This window comes from Leptidea sinapis, chromosome 26 (genome assembly GCF_905404315.1).
Source record: "Leptidea sinapis chromosome 26, ilLepSina1.1, whole genome shotgun sequence".
Classification (NCBI taxonomy): Eukaryota; Metazoa; Arthropoda; class Insecta; order Lepidoptera; family Pieridae; genus Leptidea; species Leptidea sinapis.
In genome coordinates, this window is record NC_066290.1 from 10,289,440 (window position 1) to 10,313,205 (window position 23,766).

Sequence of the window (23,766 nt, forward strand, 5' to 3'; positions counted from 1 at the left end):
CAGTTTTTTACCAGTGGGAGGCTCCTTTGCACAGGATGCCGGCTAGTTTATGGATACCATAACGGCGCCTATTTCAGCCGTGAAGCAGTAATGAGTAAACATTACTGTGTTTCGTTCAGAAGGGCGCCAAAGCTGGGTGAAATGACTGGGCAAACCTGCGTCCCTCGGACCGTTCGCGTTGGCTCAGTTGGTGAGAGCGCTCGGACGTAACCCGGAGGCCTTGAATTTGAGTCCCGCATCATTCATAAATTTTGGTTACAAATTCAATTTGTATAATTAATCTCATTAATTAGTGAGGGATATAACTAAAAAGTCACAAACTATTTCAATAAGTGATTTTTAAATCCAATTTTCAATAAAAAAAACAATTAATTTGGAGAGCTTCCTAAAAACAATGAAGTATTTAAAAGGGGTACAATGATGAATGAAGGATAATTTCAATAACTTGCTAAGATCAACAAGAATACGACAGCCACAATAGCGCACCTGCCCGTATGACAGGAGACTGATTAGTTCGGAAGAAATGAGTATTTTTTTTAGAAAAGGAATGATCACTGCCGCTTACATTCTCCTGAGTACCAGAGGAATCACAGGAGCGTATCCGGCCTTTCGAAAATATACATTTAGCCGAGGTATAAGCTAGTTGTATACAGTAAAGCTTTAAAGCATATCCCTTAGAAAATCAATATGGCGTATCTCAGATATTGATATTAATATAATTATAAACATATTGTGATAAAAAATCAACTGCTGAAATTCATCATACACGAGAAATTCCAGGAAAAGTCAAGTAGGGAATTTAGGAGGATAACTTGACTTATAAGCCTACACCAATCATTTGGTACAAGCACTCGTTATATCTGAAAAGCTGTTTTGTCAAAAGTACAAGTAAGTCATTTGTCTCACAGCGAGCGAAATAGCGAGTTGATAACTATCAACTATTCTCTCTCTCTTGTGTAAATAACAGATATCACTGACCTCTACTATATACCACTGGACTGGCGGCTGTCAAAGTGCTTTTGTGCCTATTTGATATTCGCCATTTTTTCGCTGTTGGCCATGTAGCGAGAGTTTGCGGTACTAAAACTAGTGAGAACAACCTCAGCTAAACAATCGAAAATTATTTACCAAAAAAAATTGTGTACTTTATTACGTTGATTCCCGAAGTATAAAAACACGGAAAACGAACGAAATTAATTCTAAATGCAAAAATACTTCAGAGTGTTGACTGTTGTACGATCCTTCGCAGCCATTTATATTATATGTCAAAATTAGTTCTCTGGAAGCTCCCGAGTGGCGCTTCAAATAGGCATAAAAATTTGATGTCAAACATAATAAGGAACAGCCTGTCCAGTGGTATTTATACAGGTCAGTGACAGATACACAGTAATAGTAGATCACTGACTGGTCACGCTGCCAGCAAGAACGCTCTTCATAAGTTTGTCGAAGCGAAAAGAGTTGCCGAAGATAAAACTCACTGAGCGACTACCAGCGGTCATTTTGTATAACTACCCTCTCTCTCCCTGCACTTGGAATTTTTTTTAGCTTTACTCGCTAAGCACTCATCGGCGACGGTGGGGCACATGCATAAAAACCGAATTACGTAATAATATAGCAGTCGTAAAAGAAAGTAGGGTGTGTTATTATAGAAAGCAGTTGCCAACCTTAACTATCATATCCACGGTGTTTGACTTTAAATTTTAAGTTAGTTTACACAAGGGCGTAGCGAGGTACGGGCACGGGAGGGGGGGTCTGCCCCCTAGCCTAGCAATAAACAAAAACAAGTTGATTCTATTGGCAGGCAAATTTTAAGATTGTATAAAATAGTTCATAGATTCTTAGATATATTCTTGGTTTGTCTACGCCTACACCCCCTCACCCTTTAAACAAAATCCTAGCTACGCCCTTGTTTTTACAGAGTACCCGCAATCCATACCACCTACAGAAAAGCCCATAACCATAATGTGTGCGTGTAAAGAACATAATGTCCATATATTAAAACAAGATCATGCAATACAACCAACAATCGTGCATGTGTTAGTGAAAATAGCGTACCTTTTCCAACTCAATGCTGAGATGTGATTGGCTACCAACAACGGGCTGCAAAAATGCGTACATACATGTCAATATTGCAAGGTAACAAGGCTTACAAGCGAAGCGAGTGGTCTGTGACACATATAAAAATGGATTATATCTAATTGATTGACGTGAGCATTATTGTTGCATCACTTTAAATGTATATGAAATACATAATTATATTGTAATTGAAATGATTTATAAAAAGATGAAGCAGTCAATGTTGATTTAAAAGAGTGGGAATGAGTTTTTTTTGCCACTTCTTCTCAACTTTTTCCGGTGGCGGTAAATATAAAAAAAGTAGACTTTTGACATTTATAAGTGTCCTATCCTTGACCTACACAAATATAATGATTTTGATTTGATTTGATTTGAAAAGGATCAGCTTGCCGCACGTCACTCGTCATTGTTGTCTTATTCGTAAAGTAAATTTTTATTTTCTATCGTTTTTGGTTTAAATTAATTAGAGATTTAAATATTCTCTGAGATGTTTCAATTTTTTTTTGTATACCTACATTATGTCATAATGCGACATAACACAGTGACAGTATGATATAGTTAAGGTATATCGCAGCATATCACGATACGACCCCGAGTATACGGTACTGTGTCCGTCACCCTGAGACCGAGTATATGTTTTATTTTAGTATTGTATATTTTAACTTAAATACGGTCGTAAATGCGGCAATAAACAGGAAATTAAATAATTTAAAAATATTGCCATATCCATAATTTTTTTACTTTGGGAATTTTCCACGTGGAAAAAAATCTATGTGAACTTTTAGGTACTCCAATAACAGTTTACAAAAGTGATTTGTGTATATCTAAGGCGCAGCTAATAAACATACCTCGACTACATTAAATTATAAAAAAAAAAATTTCAGTTTTATTTATGTTAATAACACAGTTGAGTTATTCATATTAATAATAAGAAGTTTCGGGTATATTATGGTGTTTATAGCTAGTTATGCAGTAAGTTATCTAAACTATTAAGGCTGGGGAGCGAGCCAATGGCCTTGAGAAATAGACCGGAGCTAGGCTACCTCTCTCGCGCAAGATCGCCATAATTTTAATTCAGAATTAGAAGCATTTTAAATTTATTACAAACATAATACTATTTTCTTTATAAAAATAACAAAATTATGTCATGTTAAATAGCAACACTATTTAAACGGTAAATAAGTTTCATATACTATTTTTATCTGGATTGAAGATTAACATGGCTCCAACTGTAAACGTTAGGGGTACTTTAGTGTTTTTTTCGCAATGTCTAATAAAGATAGAAATTTAAAGAATAAATAAATTTTCTTCTCATATTATGTAAATATATAATTAGTTTTTGTAAAAATAAAAGCTCTATACAAACTGTTACGAAATTGTTTCAATTATACGCTATTTTGGCGATTTCTTGGGATAGTGGCCTTAATATCTACCATGTTAATGATTAATGATTCGCAAACTGTGTTCATAATTATATTTTTTATGGGCGTTTTTAGAACATTATATTTCCTTTTCTTTATCGCACATCTGCTTAGATAATTTATACGCTTAGAAAGAGCCACTACTAGACAACGCATGAAAACAGGCAAGGTTTATTACTTAGTGTGCATGACAAGCTACGTCTTACACTCGTGATATGTAAGTCACTTATTGTGAGTTGCCCAAAATAGAGGCTTACTGTCACCTCAAGTTTTTTCGACGTTAGCTATCACAGTTTATCTAGACGTATAAATGGTCCAAGAACATGTAAATAATATGGTTTTTAAAGGATTAAAACGCCTGTGATTGTTAACAATGTCTAAATACGTGGCTCTAAAAAGATATCCAAACATCGAATTAAAATGATCTAGAAAGAATATTAGTTACCAAAAAATCCAACTGCGGCTAAAGGAAATCTATATTAACTGTCTCTACTATATGTATCTTTGTGAATTAAAAGTTTGTATGTTTGTTCCATAAGATTTTATTTTTATACTTTATGAAACTTTGACAGAATGTTCTGGGGATGCCTGCGTGTTGAATATATCACATCTTTCATACATTATTTGTAATTATAACTGATGAAACATTTAAATTAAACATTTATTATATATATACAGCGTGGTGCAATAATGGCGACTTTAAATGAACACTCGGCTAGAGCTACCTAACTTTAATCATAAAAATAAATCCTTAAATTTATAGTTAATAATTGAAATTTTCAAATAAACAAATTATATATTAAGGAAACAAAATTTTCTTCACCCCTAAATGATCACGAGACGGCACGAAGCAGCTGCCAGTGCGTACAACAAGCACGCGGCCACTACATTACTCACAGGGTGTTTTGAAATAATATTATGGAAATTGGTTTATTTAGGTGAATTATGTATCTTATTTTTGTTTTTTTTTTTATGATTTATGCATAAGGAGTTCTGCCCGTGTATTCATTTAATGTTGCCATTGAAATGCCACGCTGAATTTAAGCAATTTGTCTAGATCGACTGTGATTAAACACGTCGAGAAAAATAGCGATGAATAGTTAGCTTCTACCTCAGCGCATGCACAGTAATACAAAGTGAATAACGAATCGCGAGTGTAAAGTCATGCACACTAAAGCAATAAACCTGGCCTGCTGTAATGCGCTGCCTAACAGTAAGAGGCTCTATCTATTCGTACAAATTATCTAAGACTTTATTATTATTTATATTAAGATTATTAATCTATGGGCTTGTATTAATGATTTATCCATTAAATAGACACCAAATTTTATATTGTAAATATTAATTCCCGAGCAAACACATTTCCCATTTAGAATATTATCTAATTGAAACATAGATATTGTATATATTCAAATTCAAATTTGAATTTGATGAAACTATTAAAACTTTTGAATCTCTTAATAATAATAAAATAATCTTGAATAAAATTAATTCAAAATCTTTGTATTTTATTCGAAAACTTTTATTTATCTATGCAATTCATGTACAGATAATAAAACAATGGCTTTACGTTGGACAACTTGAATGTACTTATTGGATTATGTTATTTTATAATAATATACGTAACCACTATATATATTTGCATGTCTGTCAAGACAAAACATGTGATAAGTCTCAAATTTGTACCAACTTTGCTGTAAATGTATTTTGCAAATAAAGAACTTTGACATTGACAATTACCTCATCGTCTGACATTTGTGACAGTTCGTGTGCCAAAGAGTTGGTAGCGGCTAGAGGCCCGCTCACTCCATCCAAAAGACTCCGACCTTCTTCAACGCCGCGCGTTAAAATCTGCGCCTGAAGCTCCTCTTGAGCCTCTGTGAGGCCTGAAATTAGCATTTTTTTATTAGTTTATTGAAGTGAATAACCGCTTCGTAACGTAACGCGTTACGGCGCCAGTTTGTCTGGCTTCCCTTTCTCTCACGCATACGGCCGCGGTAGGCAGGCTCCCCCTCTCCCACTCTAACCAAATGTTACTTTTATAGGATTAAATAATGATAGTAATATTGTACATACTTACACAATAAAAATGTACATATTCAAGAATTTTAACTAAGAATAAATATATTTATAACCAATCAATCAAGACGTTATGTCTCATTTGCCCAGTAATTTCACTAGCTATGGCGCCCTTAATATGCTTACACATTACTGCTTCACGGCAGAAATAGGCACCATAACTTGAGAAAGTAATAAATGAGGGTAGTCGTACTTTTGTTATGTGTCCGCAGTAGCATCAGTTCCTGCTCCAGCTCGAGCAGGCGCGGGTCGGGCGCGGGGGGCGGCGCCGCCGACAGCACACGCGCCTCGTGCTGCGCCCGCACCAGCAGCGCCTGGCTCGCTTCACACGCCTCGCGCTCGCGACGCTCCGCTGGAACACGACACCAGTCGGTCACATTACTGACACACAAACAGAAAAGAGGGACATCACTTCAAAAGTAAATGCGTTTCGATATTATTATTATAATTATGTTTATTTAATGTTCACAGATATATATAATCTATATATGTATAGAATAGAAGCATGAGGGGAGAAACTTTTAAACAGAAAAATATCAACCATAAAAAAGAATCATTAAGAAACTTAAATGGAAGTGGGCAGGGCATACAATCAGAGGACAGGCAAAATGGAGTAAAACAGTAATGAATTGGTACACAGGTCACATGAAAAGATGGGTGGACAAAATAAGAACTGTATAGTATATAGTGTAAACTGTATATATAGAAATTTATGGAGGAAATTGGAGGAGGTCTTTGCTAAAAATAGGCAAACAGACAAGGCTGTCGAGGGAGTTTATATTTCATTTTAAATATAAATATTCTAGGTTAAGTAAATCACTTTGTATAACTTGTCTGAATAAAGACTTATATTATTATAAAGTGTTTTTCTATTTCTATTCTTAGAGGATTCATAATATGACAAAACAAAAATGCATTTTCGTTTCGTTGCACAGAGTAATCGAGCGCAGTAATATTATGGAGTTTCAGTTTTTGTTTTTTATATTTTTTTTTAATTTTTCGCACAAAGCTGTCAAACACTTAGACTATAATACACTAGCGTGTAAAAGTACGAGAGAGAACATCTCTAACGAAGAAACAAAAAGATAGAAAAGGAAAGCGAATAATATATTGTTACTGTAACATGCTATTTTGATCAACAAGTCGTAAACAGACTTCGATTCTATACGAATGCTATAAACGATATAACGAATTCTATAGTGAATAAAATTCTATTCAAAAGAAAGAAAATAGAAATCTACCCTTTACGCGGGCGATGAGATATAAGATACATAATAGCTTTAAGGGTAAATGTATACAATTTTATAATAAAGTCCCAGCCACTGTTCAGGCATTATCTATAAATAAATTTTAATGCGTTATTAAAAAATTGCTCTGTCGTAAATCTTACTACTCCACAGCTGAATATTTAAGTGATCGGGCAGCCTGGGACTAGATTATGATTATTTTATAGCAATAGCAATGACAGTACAATATTGTGTTTTATTAAAAAGAACGCAAAAAAAAGAATGCTGGGAGAGTATCTTACGCCGCTTCTTCTCTCTCAGAGCGCCATTTGTTTCCGAAGCGGTAGTAGTATCTAGTATATAAGAAATGACATCAAAAAGAATTCTAAAGGATCAATTTTGAGAAAATAAATGCCTTTTTATGACGTCAGAGAAAGGTCGTAGGTGTGACGGTGTCGTAAGCGAATGTTGCGTTACCTTCTCTGGCAGCGTTGAGTTGAGCTGCAAGTTCTCCGGCCGCTTCTTGAGCTTCCTTCGCACTCCGTGCGCTGATCTCAGCGTTCGCTCGTAAAGTTTCAGCCACGCCCCGCAGTCGACCGACCTGGCGATTTATATACAATACACTTTGAGCTTCATTGTGTCTTTTGCTGCGGTAAAATCGACCTCACCCTATGGACATTATGTCCCGTAACACCTAACTGTTAATGAAGTTCCTCGTGAGATGTTTTCAGCTCGATTTTTTTTATGGACAACCTGGACCTGGTGCTATATGTACATCATCATCATCATCATATAAGCCGGAAGTCACCCACTGCTTGACAAGGGTCTAAAATCTCTACGATGATAGGTCTTGCGCTCATGCAACCTATTCCGGTGATCATGACCAGATCATCGGTCCACCTTGTGGAGGGTCTACCAGCACTGCGTTTTCCGGTACGTGATCGCCATGCTCATGATCTCTCGAAACACTAAAAACTTGCCGATCTTATAAAGCGTCGAATAACTTAAATATTATCAATACGAAAGCACATTGATGTGGCGGGCGAGAATTGAACCGGCGGACGTATCTTGTAACTGAAATACGTCCCGATTGGAACGTTTCTGGAAAACTTATTTCATTATTTCAACTTTATTCGGTTGTTAAGTATACGACCTAGGTGCTTATTTTAGCATATTTGCCACTAGGAATTGAGCTGCCGTATTACTTACCACCAGATGAAGAAAAGATGCTATAGCATCGCATAGGGTTAGGATAGCTATGTTACTCTTTGACTTTTATGCTAAGAACATATCATGGAGATAATCACTTGTCATTTCCCCATAAGCGTTAACTATCACGTAGAAAAAACCGTTCAGCCACAGAGTCACGAATCATATCATCTAGGAATATCAGAGATACAGAAAATTTATTGAATTAGGCGTTGTTGTGCAGAAATTCATTCCAAATAGATAATTATGAATTTCTGCAGAGGCTTTATGAGGTTTCTCTTGAGTGTTATTTTTCTTTAACTAATTCAACACCAGCTGATTTTTCGCCTCTACATGAGACAGCAGGACATGTTGACTTGAATTCGGAAACTGTGTATACATCAACACACCTCTTGTTTGAGATCGGAAGCGTCAGTTTCGGCAGCACAGAGTCTATCAGAGAGTGCTGATAGTTGGGCATCCCTGTCTCTTTCTATGCGTGCTATTGCTTCTCTGCATCTCTTTTGTTCCTCAGCTATTCGTTCCTCGCATCTGCATTCAATCTGAAATGATAATTCAAGTATTTTACCTATTTTGGGTTGATAACGATAAAGGCACAGAAGTAATTTATTTTTTAGATTTATCCCTGAACAAATCTATTTGAGAAAATTTATTGAATTAGGCGATTCTTTGCGGAAAACCATAATTATACAAATGATTTTAGTTTCCGTTAGTGTTAAATCTATTTGATTTCAATGAAATCGCTTCTACTAACTAAATTACTGAACTCACAGGTCTTTCACAAATTTAAGCATTCTAAATTGATATTTCTTCGAGTAAAAACCTCAAAGATCAGGGTTTCGTTCTCGACTTTTTCCTCCTCCAAAATTAAGCCAATCGTAATGAAATTTTGGATAAGAGGAGGCAAACGGGCAAGAGGATCACGTGTTGGGAGTGGTGAGTCAACCGGACATGGACATCCGCAACACCAGAGTCAACCTTTAAGGTGGGAGTATACTTGATGGTCCCTAGGTCATATCGGTCCTGGAAAACAGCAGCCATTGATCCACAAAATGGCTGTACTAGGCAAGAAATTTCTTGCAAAACGCGCGGTGTAGAATGCTAGACTTCAACGTGATGCGGGTGGTATTTAGCACTTTGACGTAATGTTCGGTAGTGGAATTCGGCCGCCGAGCTTAATGATAATGCTTAATGATATAGAAGAATATATTTTATGTAAAGCAACGTATGGCGATAGACAAATTAAAGAAAATATGGAAGAACAGAAACATAACAAAAGCTACGAAAATCCGGCTCGCCAAACACTTGTTTTTCACATATTTTTGTATGCTATAGAAACGTGGACTTTTTGACAAGTCGAGAAAAAGAAAATTGATGATCTGGAGGTGTTGTGCTGGAGGAGAATGCTGGGAGTTTCATGGACCGAGTTTCGCATCAACTTCTCCATTCTCTAAGAACTTTGCATATAACAACGCCTTTCGGTATTAGTACAGAGTCGTATACTTAAGTTCTTCGGACACGTCTCCCGGCGCGAGAGTGAATCCATCGAGCACGTTGTCGTGGAGGGCAAAGTGGAGGGCACTAGAGGGTGAGGAAGGTCGCTCATTTGATGGACCGACCAAACTAACTATTGAACGAGTGTACCAGGCTGTCGGGCAGCAGGGAAAAGTGGCGAATGCTCGTGGGACGAATCACATCGGCCACAAAAGATGTCTGTTCGTGATGACCACAACCGCTCTGCCAAGAGTGTCATGAAGAAGAAGATATTTTGTGTCCGAATATTATAATTTTTGTTGGTGTGGTACCTCTCGTATTTGTTCGTCCAGCATGTGTACCCGAGCTTGCAGTACCGCGTTCTCAGCCTTGGCTCTCGCATATCTCTCGTCAGTCGAGCTCTGGGTGTCTGCCAGCGTCGTGACTTGTTGCTGCAGAAGCTGTACCTGAAGATAAAACAACAATTATACAGGATGTCACCAAAAGTAAATATGATAATAGTAATAATATTGACACAATTTTACACAAATTATCTTGCCCCAAATTAGGCAAATATAGCCTGTGTTATGGGGCTGCAAGACAACGATATATTTCATAAAATATACATACGTAAACATACATAAATACATATCAACATCCATGACTCGGAAACAAGCATTCATATTCATCGAATAAATTCTTGCACCTACCGGGATTCGAACTCGGGACCACTAGCTTAGTAGATAGGATCGCTAACCACTCGGCTATACAAGTCATCAATGATATCTGCGGGCCTACCATGAACTCTTATTGCGATTCATTTGACAACCTAAAATGAACTGCTTTGCTATTTCGTACCACGACGTGATTAAAGCTATCTTATTGAGGTTGACGTCAAATCAACTGGTTAAATCTCAATGATGTCAATTGAATGTCAAAAATTATATCAATTGAATCGCAAACTGATTTAGTTCGTTCATTCATTCGTACCATGAGGTAATACTTCAACCTAAACTGGATAGCTTATGTGGCAAAGTGAGCGATTCAAAAAAAGTTGCCACTTCCCTAGAGGAAAGTGAATCGTGTTGTTAGTAACTTTTAAAAAATAGTGAAAACATACAGAAAAGGAAAATTTTATTGATGAAAGATGATATGAGAATACTTTATTGGACTTTTAAGTAAAACAAAATACTGAAAATAAATAACAAAAATGAAAATACTAAAGACGAGGCAGTAAGGGCCCGGGATATAGCCTGTTCGCAAGAAAGAATTAAAAAAAATGTACTCTGTGCTCCTGTCAAATCAAACATCAATGCAGGTGCGTTCATAACTCGTCTTTTTCATGAAAAAACTTAAGCAAACCACGAAACAAACATTTTATTTGTCAAAGAACTATATTTATTTATATTACTATTATTTAATAAGTACAAAAAAGGGCTTAATGGTTTATAATTTGACGCTATAAATCGCAATTTTAAAATGTATTTTTAATATTTTCTACGCAATAAAACCGCTAAAATCATATCATTTTATGTTTCGAAACGCAACGCATATGGTTAAGAGAGAAGTAAGAGAGACAAACTTATGCAACGACTATAGAGCGTCATCTCTTTCTCACACAGCGGACCACAGACAAATTTATTTCGTTCATGCTTCATAAGCGATCCAAACACCATTCAGTAAAAAGCACTTCATGGTAAGAATTTTAGCGATTCAGTTTAGGTACCTAAGCTGAACTGCATCGGAATTATAGCATCGCTTATAAAAAGTGGTGGCTAATGTAATCCTGGAATGTACAGGAGTGCCCGAGCAAGAGTTTAACCCCTTTGCTTTGTTATGATTACGGTTGAGTAACTCTACCCGTGTATTTATTTATTGTCGCCATTATAACATTAATGCTGTATTAAGATTACTATGATTAATATTTCACTGACGTATTTCCTTATAAATCTTTATCTTCAACGACAGTGATTGGAGATTTTAAGGTCACAGATTAGATATCACCATGATGAAACTGTTTGCTTTGTCACAGATTATGATGAGGAAAACTATCGAATTTTGTACTGCTAGAAAATTCACGAGTGGCTGGGTATAGTGGACATTTCGGTATCATTAACGGCCGTTCTCAATATTCAGTCTATCTCTTACTGGAGATAAAAATCGTAACTATCGTTGTCTTTTCTGTCCCAATAAACTTATCAACGGTAACTCACCTTATACGTACACGCTGTCTGACAATGGAACGACGTATAGCTTACCAGCGATAGAAGTTTGTATGGAAATTGCAATTCACGCGTCCCAATATAAGGCGATAAGAATGACTTATCGGGCATATTGGGACAGCTTCAGATTATTGACAGCTTATTACTGACAGTAGAAGGTAGTTATTTAGCTCTATCTGTATATAGTATATTGGGAATGGCCGTAAGTCTACTACAAGTGCTTAGGCTTGTTCAAAATCTACAAAATAAATGCAAATAGCGTCCATTTTGATTTGACTATGTCCGCGTTAGTTAGTAGTTTAATATTCAAAATATTATGAGCTAATTCCAAGCGTGACTGTTTACTGCCAGTCAATCAAAATCAGTTACAATAGTTTCGCTTTGCTTTTCTATATTTCTGATTAGATGTTCTTCGCTTTGTTTTATACACCAGTGGGAGGCTCCTTTGCACCAGGTGCCGGCTAGATTATGGGTACCCCTAAGGCGCCTATTTCTGCCGTGAAGCTGTCATGTGTAAGCATTACTGTGTTTCGTTCTGAAGGGCGCCGTAGCTAGTGAAATTACTAGGCAAATGAGACTTAACATCTTATGTCTCAAGGTAACGAGCGCAGTTGTAGTGCCGCTCAGAATTTTTGGGTTTTTCAATAATCTTGAGCAGCACTGCATTGTAATGGGCAGGGCGTAACAATTACCATCAGCTGAACGTCCTGCTCGTCTCGTCTCTAATTTTCATAAAAAAATATGCGCTGGTTAGGTTGGTTATTCTATGGGATTATCAGTGTTAGATAATAGATTATTTAAAACATCACAGACGACAGGAAGGGATTCATTAGGTTCGGTGAAGACCTGCGAACGAATGCAAAGGAACACAATCGGCATCTCTCTCTGAAGTTGAGGACACGGCCGACACAACTAAACCCATCGGCCAATTACGGTTGAGTAACTACTAAGTGAATGATTCGGTACTTGATAAAATATTCAAGGAATGTACCTACTACGAATAAAAATATTTTTCGACAGTTTAAAAAACCATCCATCTTTATGGTAACCATACTAATATTTTAATGAAAGTAATTATTTTCTTCATTTAAGAATTTCCAGAAGACATTTAAAGTTAAAAACTACATGTAACATAGATGGCGTATTAATAAAGATCTAGGGGTAATAATGGATAATGAACTTAGTTTTAACAGATACATTCATAATATTGCACAAAAAATAATTGTCTGGGTTTTATTTTTCGAAACACTCCAAACTTTAGATTCACTCAGTCGCCCAAAATACTGTTTGATTCTCTTACGAGACCAACCTTTGAATATAATTCTATAATTAATTGGTATCCATACAAAAAAATCAAATTCGGATGGGCAGACGTGGTTGCTAACTACGTGCCTTATGCAGAAGCTTCTTGTTAGAGGATGCTGGAAAGGGCTATGCTCGGAGTTTCCCTGCGAGATAAAAATCAGTAATGAGGAGATTCGTCAGAGGGCCAAAGTCACCGACACATGGTTCCGAAACTGGAGTGGCAGTGGGCAGGGCACATAGCTTGACAGACAGATGGCTGTTGGGGCAGTTAAGTCCTCGAATGGCGACCACGTACCGGATGACGATGTGTTTAGTGACAGTCTAGATGTTCTGCTTCATATTGTCATTGGTATACAAGCGTTTCATTGTTGAATCCGTATTTATTCCCCATGTTTATAAAATTGTATTGAGGACAAGCCAGCGTACGGGTCACCTGACATAATAGAATATGGACCGGCTTGAAGCCTTGGTCTATTTATGACCCCTGGGAGACAATTTGGCGTTGTCGAGGGATTAAGTGAAGTGCTGTCGAAGAACGCGCAAACTTGTGTCGACTTTCATCTCGACGCTTTATTCATCACTATTTTCTATTTCTCAGACTTACTCGGAACATAAACTTGTCGGAGCTATGGCAAATGGAGCTCCCATATCTCATCATCCTCTTTTGTAAGAAAAACATGATTTTATGTCTGTACTTATGTCCCCTAGGAATCTTGTAGTTTTTATTGGTTTAGTAACTAATCTACTAAGAAACTAGATTACTAAGATTTTAATCATTACTTTTTTTATACTTTGTTGGTATAAAGTTTATGTCTTAAGTTTTTAATACTATCTTGTTTCTTTTTATTTATTTAATTAAATTTAATGTAATATTTAAACACCAGTTACAGTGGTTAAATGTATAAGGATCATCAGATATTATTTTCGAATTATTGTACCTGCATTGCATGTTGAATAAATCATTCATTTATGCATTCTTTATGTAAACAATATATACATATAAATATGTAAATCAATATATGAGTTGTTCATGAATAACACATTTCTTACGCAAATAAATTACCGACTAGTTATAAATAGTGTTACATAAGAAGCCATACAGCCAGTGAGGAGATAGTATGAGAAAGTAAACGACATAAAAAATAGCCGCTATGAGCAAGACCTTAATTGGATTGGAAGTTCGAATATTGTAACAACTTTCACTTGCTTATCTTGACGAATACATGATTGAATAGTAATTTTACAATGTAAATAATTTCATAGACTTTGGCGTCGTTCAAAAACGTTACAGAGTATAATCAATATTAAAAATCGTAGAAGTACCTTGTAAGTAGAAATAAAGAATTTTTTGCGGTCAGCTCTTGGTCTAAGTACGAAAGTAAATGCCTTGTATGCCTTTAAAGACATATAAACATCCAAGACTCGGAAACAAACATCCATATTCATCATAATGATGAGGACCTACGAGAATTCGAACCCAGGACTTCTAGCTTAATACGCAGGGTCACTAACCACTGTCTTAATTAATTATTAACTTAATCTTTACTTACAGAAGTGGGTGGTTTAAATTTGAAAGTCTCCCGAAGAATATAAGAAAAGTAATAAAATAATATGATTGTATTAACTATTATTATTATATTAGTATTACTGTTCGTTTATTATTATCAACTATCAATTTTATAAACTCCATTCAATTTAGATCACTAATAATTACGATAAAAGTTTTTTGAATAAACTAAAATTTAAATATTGCACTGAATTTTAATATCAAATACCCGTTTCCTTCGGACACGATTGCTCCAGATATAAATTAACTTATGACTAGTTTAAAGCCACTAATGACAAGCGAACAAGAGATAATAAAATTAAATAAACGAATGCATCGTTTGGACCTACACTTTGTCAAAACCTAATTGATTTATAATCTTTTTTTAATTTCAGAACACATTATTAATTATAATTATTAAAACTTTGAGAGATGTTATTAACTTTCTTTATTTAATACGGCTTTACTCACGGTTCATCTGTGTTGGTAGCGACAGTGCAAGAGTTACCACGAACTCAACTCACCCTGATGAAGGACGAAGGAAAATTGTGTACTTTATTACTTTGATTCATGAAGTATAAATAACACGGGAAACTAACGAAATTAATTCAAAATGGAAACCTAATTCAGAGTATAATACGTTCCTTCGCAACCATTTGTATTTTACGTCAAAATTAGTTCTCTGGAAGCTCGCGAGTGGCGCTTCAAATAGGCACAAAAAAATCTGCTGTCAAACATAATATGGATCAGCCTATCCAGTTGTATTAATAAAGGTTAGTGAATAGAATACAAGTATAAATTGGTATTTTAATGGGGGCGCTTCTGACGTTCTCGAATCCAATTTCACCTTCATAATAACTTCGTAGAACATAACTATAATTATCAAATATCTTAGAGGTATATCAATTCAAGACTTATCATAACTATGTATTTAAATATATTATATATTTAGATATTTAATAACGATACATCATTAGTTCGTATTCTCGCCACGCGCCATATGTTTTTTGACAGTTTTTAGAATTGTATAAATCGTCGTAATCAGATGTATGAATATGACCTCTGTTTTATTAACTGATAAATGGTTCCTTATCCGACTGTTATCGGTTCATATACAAATTATTTTAAATAATTCTCTCTGTTACGTGAATATAGAAACTCTACTGCAAAGTCTAACCTAGGTCACTCTCATACTCTTAATAGAACTGTTTGCACTTATAATAGCCTTCCGCAAGTTGATCGAAGTATAGACATTTTTAATGATAAGCTCTCTGCTTTTCGGTATAAACTTGAAATTGATATGTTGCTAGACAGGAATATAATTTGCTGATCAACAAAAATTATTCATTTAATGTAATATTTTAGTTCTGCCGTATTTAAATAAAATAAAATTTGTTCATTTTTATGTTCAATAAAATAAAATAAATAAATAATCTCTCTGTAATTATTTATTATTTTATAAAGTATACTGGTATATAGAGCATATTTGAAATATATCCGTATATATAGGTAGATAATAACTTCCGTGGAGTCTTATTTAAAGTGATCAAGTGGATCAAAATTACAGATAATATAATCGAGTCAAGCACAATATGGCCACTCGAGTCGAACAGATCGGCGCTCGTGACTTCCTAAGTGCATTTTCTTCGTTCAACCAACTCGCCTTACAACTTTCCAGCGTTTAACACAAACTTTACATACATAAACAGTGTTACGACATATTCATTTAAGCGAAACAGAAATTCTTTGACGCAAAAACTGATGCTAACGTTAGTATATCTACAAGTTTATAGCATAGAGCTACAATATAGTAGCGTATAGACGACCAAAGTATGGAGGAGAAAAGATCACTAACGGAGATACAGCATGGTAGAAAAGGAAAGCCACGTTTGGCATTAGCTCCTTAGTATTTTGAATATTATTCATATGTCACTGGTTTATGTCCGGCTCGAAGGACCATTTGTTGTTACTAATAATAAGGTTCAGAATTCCTTTCACACTTGGGGAATTGAAGACACGTCTTCCTTCGATATTTATTTATTGCGAACTAGTTTTAAAGACTAAAATTATTTACTTAAATAGCATAGCATTTTAGTATGCTTGGAGACATGCATTGGACAGTTAGAATGACCTTCCTTGTGCGGTGTTTCCGGGACGATACGACATGGGTACAATCAAAAAAAGCGCGTACACCTTCCTTTAAGGCCGGCAACGCTCCTGTGATTCCTCTGGTGTTGCAAGAGAATGTGGGCGGCGGTGACCACTTAACACCTTTTTCCATAACAAAAAAGTTACTAACAACTACCTACTTATATAAATTGAGATCAAACACACTAGCTAACGCACACATTGAGAAATCAAAATTGGTCACACATTAACGAGCTGTCAGGTCAACTATACGTAAGTATATTCTAAGTCTATGGTTGTTCGTTGTTAGCTGGCCAAGTAATTGAGAGCCACGTTGAGATGACAAAACCAGCGGTAAGTGTACAGGAGTTCCAACTCTACATCGTAAAAATTGTTACATCTTGCTCGTCTAGTCTCATACTAGCATAAAGGTGCTTCACTTGCTAATATCACTTCGCGGAGTCCTTCTTTTTTTACTAATCCGTGGATATATCCTAGAATGAGACCACACTGAGACCACAAAAGAATACAATTATACAGACATAACAACAGAACGTTAAGATAAGTAAACAATAGAATATTTAGGCGAATACATAATATTATATAAATCAAGACACAGACAGACATACTAGTTGATACGAGTATAATAATGAATAAAGATACAAGGTGTAAGGTAAGGACAGTAATTGTTGTTTAAACTTATTCCTAAATGTCGCAGTAGAGGCGCGCGAAACCCAATTATGGTTCTAGAAGTCGGTAGGTTGAAAGTTCTGTGCGTAAAGATTTGGCAGGAACATTGAATGGCAAAAGTTCGGGACAAATTAGTTCATTCATTCATGTTTAAGGTGACAGAGTCTACCAAATGACGTCTTTGGCTTAGTGAAAGTAAATTGTATACTATATTAAAATATATTTAATATAACAAAGAAGAAACAAGACATATTTTGGAACCTTATAACTGAGTTTCTTGTTAATTTTGCGCAAACAAAACGTCTTGCTAAAATCATCTTGAATACTCCATTATTTCTTTTAGTGTTTGTCTTCGCGTTAGTACTTATATATTTTGATACATTAATACTTAATTAAAGTTAAATATTCACATTACCAGTTTTTTTACAGTATTTGCACACACAGCAAACCATAAGGTAAAAATCAAAAAATATTAATTAATTTCGGTCCATAAATGACACTACATGAATGTCCAAATTATACTTCAAACTCTTTAATGAGAATAAGTTGCAAGATGCTCGCCAATATTGTTTCGATTAATCTTTTATTCTAAGTAATTGTTTTCTCAACAATCACGCTAATCATAGTACCATTTTTTGTTATCACGCGCACTACGGCCGTGGCATCAATTAGATACATTATTCATTACAATAATTCATTATCAAATGGTTGTGTTTATAATATAACTGGTCTGCCCACGTCTTCCTTCCTGTTGCAACTCATATAGGCATTGTGATTTACTTATTATGCATATCTATTCAAAACAATATTAAAAAATAGGAATGTCAATTTGTTTTATATATCACGCCTTAAGAGTAAACATACAACATGGTCAAGATCGCCAGAATACGTTGGATGAGAGTAGCGCAGGACCGATTGTCGTGGAGATCTTTGGTGGAGGACTTTGACCAGCAGTGGACGTCTGCCGGCTAATGATGATGATGATGAGAAAACATTAAAATGGCCATTTTTGCATACAAATGTTCTTGACTCTCTTCTTGATTTTCAACCAAATTAAATAAAACAAAAGTTAATATTATTTTCAATTAATATCAATACCATCATTATCTGTGTGTCTCTGTTATTCTTTTTTATTTAGATTTAATTCAGAGGGATCTCCATATATATTAGTAAATGTATTGGTAACAATAATTTTAAAATTTGTTGTTTTTGTTATTGCTAAAGTACTAACGGCTTACTCAAATAGGTCGCAATTAGAAGCCTAGTAGGTACACAAATCTGACAACAATTTTGGGTACCACAATGATGTCTATTTCTTTCACCAGTTTCGGAGGCTTCTTTGCACAGAAACCGGCTAGATAACGGGTACCACAACGGCACCTTTTTGTAACGTGAAGCAGTAATGTGTAAACATTACTGTGTTTCGGTCTGAAGGGCGCCGTAGCTAGTGTAATTACTGGCCAAATGTGACTTAACATCTTATGTCTCAAGGTGACGAGCGCAATTGTAGTGCCACTCAGAATATTTGGGTTTTTCAAGAATCCTAAGCGGCACTGAATTGTAATGGGTAGGGCGTATCAATTACCATCAGCTGAACGTCCTGCTCGTCTCGTCCCTTATTTTCATAACAAAAAAAAGTGATGGTGCCGCTCAAAAGTTTTGGGTTTTTCAAGAATTCTGAGCGGCATTGCATTGTAATGGTAAGGGCGTAATAATTGCCATCAGCTGAACGTCCGGCTCGTCTCGTCCCTTACTGTCATAAAAAAAAAAAATATATGAAAAACTAAGTATTGGGTTATTCGGGCAGTCAGTAGTGGCTAATTGTAATGAGCAAGTAAGCATTTCCTCATCGTAATGACTACAAACCCTAATGCATATTGTATATGTTGACGAGGTAATCAGGTATTACTTAGTCATTGAACACGCAACCATTTTCATTACGCCCCGCGAACATAAGTTCGTTCGAATATTCGCTTTACCAGTTTTTTAGCAAACCATAAAGTACCTAAACATCAAAAAATATTAATTAATTTCGGTCCAAATGTTTTGAGTTTTCTTTAGTGTTAATTCCGCCAATATTTGTCTTTCAAGAGAGAGCTCTTCAGTCTCGTGCCAGAGTTTGGCGAGTCAACATCTTCTGAGGATGCCTCGTGTAGAGGCGAAACACGTGTTGAATTGTTTAAAAACAAATATTGGCGGAAGTAGTTCTTTTTTTTTTAGAACTTCAATAAATATGCTTGACTTTACATTACTTGGACTGTCCTGCCGGAAAACGTGGTAAGTATTTCACCTCTAGATTAAGGATTAGTCTCCGCCGGAGCGCAGCGGAGGATCAATCCTAAAATCTAATATTACACCGTTCCAAAAAGTTGTTTTACTAATAAGTGGCTACGTGAAATAATAGCGCCCTATTTAATTCACTATATTCATTTTTGTCTCCCATATTTCTATAGGCTAATTAATGTACTACTAAATACAGTGCGGTTTTCAAGGAGCTTTCTTCCACGTACTACAAAACTGTGGAATGAGCTTCTTTGTGCGATATTTCCGGGACGATGCGACATGGGTACCTTAAAAGACGGCAACGCTCCTGTGATTCATCTGGCGTTACAAGACAATGTAGGCCCGTACGCCTTATTGTCTTTCTTTTCCATAAAAAAAATGTCTTTATGGGGACAAAACTGAGCATTATCTTTAAAAAAAATAGTATTAACCACCTAAAAACTACCACCCATTCGAAAGTTTATGCCTAAGACCTGAGAAGGCCGTTATTTAAATAGTCTGAAGGCGGTCTCCCCATTCCCAATCTGTGGTATCATTAAGAAAGTCATTTATGTAATCTTTACTTACTTAACCGAGTAGTAGACATCTAGTTTGAGTTTGTTCCTGGCTTATTAGTCTTACCTTAAATGTTTCTTAAAGAATCGTTAATCTTTTGGACCTAGGTTATAAATAGCCATTCCATCGTAAAGCCCATTTGGATAGCTATATACATATCTATAGGACTTTGCCAATAAAAGTATTATCGCGCGCCGGCAAAGGATGCAATAGAGCATTGCTACTGTTAACTGTCCGTTATTTGCGAGTAACTGGTAAATAGACTGAAAGTCTAATCCATAGACTAGAATATAGACGACCTGACAGCAAGATAATACGTGATCCATTTTCATTCATCTATGTGTGTGTTAGTTAGTTAAATATTCAAAGTTCTAAAGAGATAAATCCAAGCGTGGCTGACATTTACGACCTGTCAATCAAAATCGGTAACACTAACAATAGATTTGCTTTCTTAAACGCTTATTTACTTAAATGAGTTCTATGAGAACATAATGGTGGATCAACAACAGTAAAAATTCGTATCGCGGTTCGTTACGCACTATAAGCCTTATAAAGTTGCGGTTGCAAACAGCAGGAAAATACGTCATACGAAATACAAAGTGAAAAACAAAACATGACCACAACCTGTACAAATGTTATTACAATAAATTATATTTATTTGAAATAAACCAATGTATTGGCAAATGAAAAAAAAATATGGTTTGAAAAAAGTAAAAAACACGCATTGGTTGAAAAGATGATATTATATATAATTTAGCGGCAAGAGCCTCTATCTAGACGTATAAATTATCTAAGCTTTAAACTAGAAAAATACTATGTATCTAACATAACAACATGTGGCCTATAAGTTGTCTTAACCTCTAGTTTATATTCTAGAAAAATTACACTTAACGCGCGGACTGCCTAGGATTGTAAACGTTACATCCAACCCTACAGTATTTGTGTTGACATGATTCATGTTCATGTGACTAAGCTGCAAATGGGCATTTATTTTACTGATTTTCTTTTGGTCACTCAAAATTTACAAATTAAATTAAATATTTGTTCGGTTTAAGTTTTAGAAAAGTACTAATTCTATTTAAATCTTTTAAAAAAGAATGTTGTTATCGCAGAAAATTCTGAGATTTTTTACTCCAAAGTTTATTTTTGGGAAGCAACTTGCAAATTTTTTATTAGATATTTCAAATTATATATATTAATATTTATTCGGTTCAAAATTTTCTTAAAGTCCTTGTATGTGCACTGTATTTTTTTAGTTTAAAAATTTGCAGCTTTTTACGATTTTATTATTATGTATAGATTTACAGATTATTTACGACCCATACGTGATTCATACTACCTTTACTTAAACTTCAACAACAGTCTTGACGACCAAATGTCATGCAAAACTATGATAAAAGTTATACAGCCCCATTTACTTACCAAAATAATGTTTAAGTAAACGTCAATACGGTTGAATATCGAATGACGCGTGTGCATGTCAAAGACGCCCGTCTTATTTTTTACGCCCGTTTTGTTGAATTTATTGTATTATCAATACAATAAATTCAACAAAACTATACACGCGATAAACGCTTTTAAACGGATATATTATGGATTATTTTTGTATATATGAATATACAGATAGGGGTACCATGCGACGACGTTATGTCTTGTTTGGTTTAAACTTGGTTTAAAGATAGTTCGTATCTCGTAGAAATCGATAAAATGCCGCTTTCTACGCAATTCCAATGCTCATAAGTTACATAATGCATAAAAATTAAGCTCAGATCTATTTTAATTTCAATGCTTTCTCTGGACTACTACATGTGTTACCAGTGCTCTTCGACAGGAGAAGAGAGTAGCAGAAGAACAGAGAGAGTTAGAAGAGCCATTTGGTCATGTTGCATCCGATTCCGGATTTTTTCCCGCTTAAATTATCATGGTTCTCTTATTTGGTAAGAATGTTTAATATTCCTAGAGTTGCAAAGATGGCTTTGACAATTGAGTATTAACACAATTGATAACGAATACGGCTGTATGGGCTTGAACCCTTTGCCTGTCCTAATAAGGGACGAAGAAACCAAAAAAAAAACGAATGTCGCAAACGTCAGAAAATTTTAAGAACCAACTTTACCCTGTTACTTTTGTGTTACAGTGATGCGCGTGCATCTAAAAATTTCACTCTCATTATTTTTTCATAACTTGCCAAAAGAAGTAGAACTACAAAAAATAATTCAGCGCATTAGGTAGGCAGAATCACCAATAACATCAACAGAATACAATAGTACTTATAGTACGAGTACGACAATAGTACGAGTACTTATGGAAACTAACGTGGTAAGCTTAGATTAAGGATTGGTCTCCGCTGTGCTACAACTAGATACCGCAGGCGTAGTCGCAAAGTTTATTTGAAGAAATGAGAAAGACACTGGGATCACACATCATCAGTAAGTATTTTCTATTTTATTAAGTTCAATGTAAAATAACACGAACTGAGTGAGTGTCAAGATGCCGCACACGAGCATCCAATAGTTGCCGCAATAAAGAAGCTATTGTTGCTAGGTAATGCGGTATCTAGTTGCAGCGCAGCGGACACCAATTATTGATCTACGGTAGTATCGGCCTGTCAATTTTATGTAAGTTTCACGTATATTTTTAAAGCTATTGGTGAATGAATGAATGAAAGAGCTGTTTGACCTGATCCCTGCCGCCGAATTTCACCTTCGCACGACACGCCACTTGGATATCATCCTCAAACAGACACTCTTACAGAGCGGTTTCCAAATGACATTTCTTCCTTCTGACTTCCACACACAAACTATGGAATGAGCTTCCTTGCGCGGTGTTCCCAGGACAATACAACATGGTTACCTTCAAAAAAAGTGCGTAGAATTTTCTTCTAAAAGGCCGTGTTGCCTATTGGTAAAATTATCATAAGAATATGTGTCAGTTGAATCACACGAGTAATTTAAAGATTTCTGACCATTGGTGATACATGACTCCTCCTTAGTCGTTCACTCTTGACAGAGTGGTCGTGGTTGCATGATGAGACTAGGTACAAACAAGACCTATCTGTGGTGGATAATGCAGCCCCCGCAATGCGCTCCCACTTGCCACGGTCTTCAGCGTTACGGGAACGATAATTATATGGAATGATATATGACTATGATGCTTAAACTAATTGACTTAATTTACGAAATAAAAAATAACAAATCACACTCCATTACCGATTTGATGTCGCTTCGATAACAAGAAACGAGCATACTGTTTTCCCATTTCTCAAATTATGCAGATTTAAACAAAATGGTTACCGAACTATTGCCATTACCGGCACCGGCTGCCATTGTATTGTTTAGTGAAAAGATAACGTAGACAGATAATTGTTTTAACACATTATTTAAATGTAAAATATAATCATCGTTATACAACCAAACAATAGCTTAAATTTTTTTTAAATTTTGACAAAAGTAAACTTATTGTAGCATAAAGTCCGATGAGTTTTTTCTTGTGAGTTTATAAAAATATTTATTACTAGCTAATACCCCGCGACGTTGTCCACGTACACACAGAAC

At 35.5% G+C, this 23,766-nt stretch overlaps 1 protein-coding gene across 4 annotated transcripts in view; it reads right to left on the bottom strand.

Annotated features, from left to right (window-relative positions):
• Nucleotides 1–23,766, bottom strand: part of LOC126972461 (rab11 family-interacting protein 4A) — a 131,064-nt gene that overhangs the window by 3,705 nt on the left and 103,593 nt on the right. For 3 of the 4 annotated variants that reach the window (XM_050819246.1, XM_050819250.1, XM_050819249.1), the window contains 6 exons: nt 9,817–9,951; nt 8,401–8,553; nt 7,280–7,403; nt 5,770–5,928; nt 5,238–5,383; nt 2,056–2,100 (listed from right to left, as the gene is read on the bottom strand). In XM_050819246.1, the coding sequence (XP_050675203.1) occupies nt 2,056–2,100; nt 5,238–5,383; nt 5,770–5,928; nt 7,280–7,403; nt 8,401–8,553; nt 9,817–9,951 (762 nt within the window). The remainder of the gene's footprint in view (nt 1–2,055; nt 2,101–5,237; nt 5,384–5,769; nt 5,929–7,279; nt 7,404–8,400; nt 8,554–9,816; nt 9,952–23,766) is intronic. The other variant, XM_050819248.1, reaches the window with a different exon arrangement.